The sequence below is a fragment of the Bombina bombina genome, chromosome 2, assembly GCF_027579735.1.
Source record: "Bombina bombina isolate aBomBom1 chromosome 2, aBomBom1.pri, whole genome shotgun sequence".
In the NCBI taxonomy this organism is placed as follows: domain Eukaryota; kingdom Metazoa; phylum Chordata; class Amphibia; order Anura; family Bombinatoridae; genus Bombina; species Bombina bombina.
In genome coordinates this window covers 361,663,391-361,666,422 of record NC_069500.1, presented here as the reverse complement: position 1 = coordinate 361,666,422, position 3,032 = coordinate 361,663,391, and the positions used below count along the sequence as shown (strand labels likewise).

Sequence of the window (3,032 nt, the reverse complement as noted above, 5' to 3'; positions counted from 1 at the left end):
ACTCTGGGCAGAGGAGAGGTCAAAAAGCTTCCGCTACCTCTCTTTCTTTTTGGCTTCGTAGCATAATTCGTTTAGCTTATGAGACTGCTGGACAGCAGCCTCCTGAAAGAATTACAGCTCATTCTACTAGAGCTGTGGCTTCCACTTGGGCCTTCAAGAATGAGGCCTCTGTTGAACAGATTTGCAAGGCTGCAACTTGGTCTTCGCTTCATACTTTTTCCAAATTTTACAAATTTGACACTTTTGCTTCATCGGAGGCTATTTTTGGGAGAAAGGTTCTTCAGGCAGTGGTTCCTTCTGTATAAAGAGCCTGCCTATCCCTCCCGTCATCCGTGTACTTTTGCTTTGGTATTGGTATCCCAGAAGTAATGATGACCCGTGGACTGATCACACTTAACAGAAGAAAACATAATTTATGCTTACCTGATAAATTCCTTTCTTCTGTAGTGTGATCAGTCCACGGCCCGCCCTGTTTTTAAGGCAGGTAAATATTTTTTAATTTATACTCCAGTCACCACTTCACCCTTGGCTTTTCCTTTCTCGTTGGTCCTTGGTCGAATGACTGGGAGTGACGTAGAGGGGAGGAGCTATATGCAGCTCTGCTGGGTGAATCCTCTTGCACTTCCTGTTGGGGAGGAGTAATATCCCAGAAGTAATGATGACCCGTGGACTGATCACACTACAGAAGAAAGGAATTTATCAGGTAAGCATAAATTATGTTTTTATCATGTATTTGTTGGTTATGCAAATCTACTGTATTTACTGATCCTTTAATAGCAGAGGATCTGGGGTGGAAGGCTTAGGGTTACTGGGCAGTAACACTGGTAGTTTTAGAATATAGGTATCAGTGTTATAGTGGTCATTCATTATATACTGACACATATATAACTGAGTATGATACAGTTGCTAAAATGGAGACAATATGAAAGATCTGCTGTAGATTTATTTCATAGCTGCCCCATGATAACAAATTGTACAGGACCAAAACCATAGCCTTGTCAGGGTTAATAATCCGAGTAAATGTTTGTCCCTACAGAAGCAGGAACAGTATAGCGTGCATTTTGGCCAGATGGAAGCTTTATACAAAGAGATTATTCAAAGTAATTTTTTTTAAATAATACAATAAACTAATTCAATAAAAATATGCATATACATTAAAAGCCACAAAATATACATGAGGTCAGAATATACATGAGTTCAGAATATACATGAGTTCAGAATATACATGAGGTCAGAATATACATGAGTTCAGAATATACATGAGGTCAGAATATACATGAGGTCAGAATATACATGAGGTCAGAATATACAGGACAGAATATTCATGAGGTCAGAATATACATGAGGTCAGAATATACATGAGGTCAGAATATACATGAGTTCAGAATATACATGAGTTCAGAATATACATGAGGTCAGAATATACATGAGGTCAGAATATACATGAGGTCAGAATATACATGAGGACAGAATATACATGAGGTCAGAATATACATGAGGTCAGAATATACATGAGGTCAGAATATACATGAGGTCAGAATATACATGAGTTCAGAATATACATGAGGTCAGAATATACATGAGTTCAGAATATACATGAGGTCAGAATATACATGAGGTCAGAATATACATGAGGTCAGAATATAAATGAGTTCATGCACTTTATTACTATTATTCTTTTTTTTTTGTTCTTCTTCCACAGGCCACAATCGTCATAAGATGAGAAATGCATTTTATCCAGTTTGATTTCACTTGTGTCACTTAAAAAGTAAATCAATTCTAACTTGTCCTTACAAATCTGCATTACAAGAACAATGAACTCCTCAGTAACCTGCTTCTATATGGAATCTGCCATGTCTCCAGTTTTGGCCAAAGTGCTGATGGCAGAATTTGTTTTGGGTTTGATCAGCAATGGGCTGGTTCTTTGGGTCTTTTGCTTCCGAATTCCTTCCTGGAACACAAGCACCTTGTACCTCTTCAATGTGTCCCTAGCTGATTTCTTGCTCATTGTCTGCCTTCCCTTTCGGGCCCTATATTTTCATCAGGGAAAAGATTGGCATTTAGGGGACATACCCTGTAGAATGATGCTGTTCATGGTTTCCCTTAACAGAGCTGGAAGCATCTTTTTTTTGACAGTGGTAGTAGGTGACAGATACTTCAAAGTTGTCCACCCTTACAACAAGATAAACCTGATGCCAACTATTCCCTGGGGTGTTGGATTTGCCTTTTTGATGTGGAGCGCTACACTAGGCTCCACTACCTATATCCTTACACAGTCCCACCTGCAAACAGATGAAATAATTAACAAAACACTGTGTGAGAGTTTTAAACTGAATGAGGGGGACAGTGCCTTTAATACTTGGCATAATGTGTTTTTTGTGTCTGAATTTTTCATTCCTTTGGTTATTATATCACTGTGCACATCATCTATTATAAGACATCTTAGAAGACACAAGGACAAGCAAGGCAAGATTCAGAGAACTATTAGGTCTATGATATTCCTCACATTTGTTTTCATCATTTGTTTCCTCCCTAGTACAGTAGCCACCATCATGGTTACTGTTGCAAAAAACCTCAGACACTGTGAATTATATGAGATTTCTGGTCTTGTGTTTGGAGCTTCACTCTCACTAACTTACCTTAACAGCGTGCTTAACCCTTTAGTCATTTATATTTCTAGTCCCATGGTTCAAGCTGTATTAAACATACACAACATATACAAATGTGTGAGGAAAAAATCAGAGGAGGCTCACATAACTGTACAGCAAATCACAAGCAAGTGACAAGCTTGTCTATCGTAATGTTAACTTATCGGGGGGTGCATACAGATAATACTTATTATCTTGCAAATCTATTTCAGCTGAGTAACAGCCACAAGGCAGCTATAAAGAAATACATTTGTACAGGGTGCAAAAAAGAAGAAAGGGCTCTATATCTTCATCACAAAGCATGCACATCTGCAAGAGGTCTAGTCTGGTGTGCCAGACCATTAGGCCCTAGCTGTGTGTGACCATATCAGCTCCCTTAAAGTA

General features: G+C 38.7%; 1 protein-coding gene across 1 annotated transcript; it reads left to right on the top strand.

Moving 5' to 3' along the window:
• Positions 1 to 1,853: 1,853 nt before the first annotated feature.
• Positions 1,854 to 2,783, top strand: LOC128646958 (hydroxycarboxylic acid receptor 2-like). The gene has a single exon (XM_053699769.1). The coding sequence runs from the start codon at positions 1,854 to 1,856 to the stop codon at positions 2,781 to 2,783; it is 930 nt and encodes a 309-aa protein (XP_053555744.1).
• Positions 2,784 to 3,032: the final 249 nt, after the last annotated feature.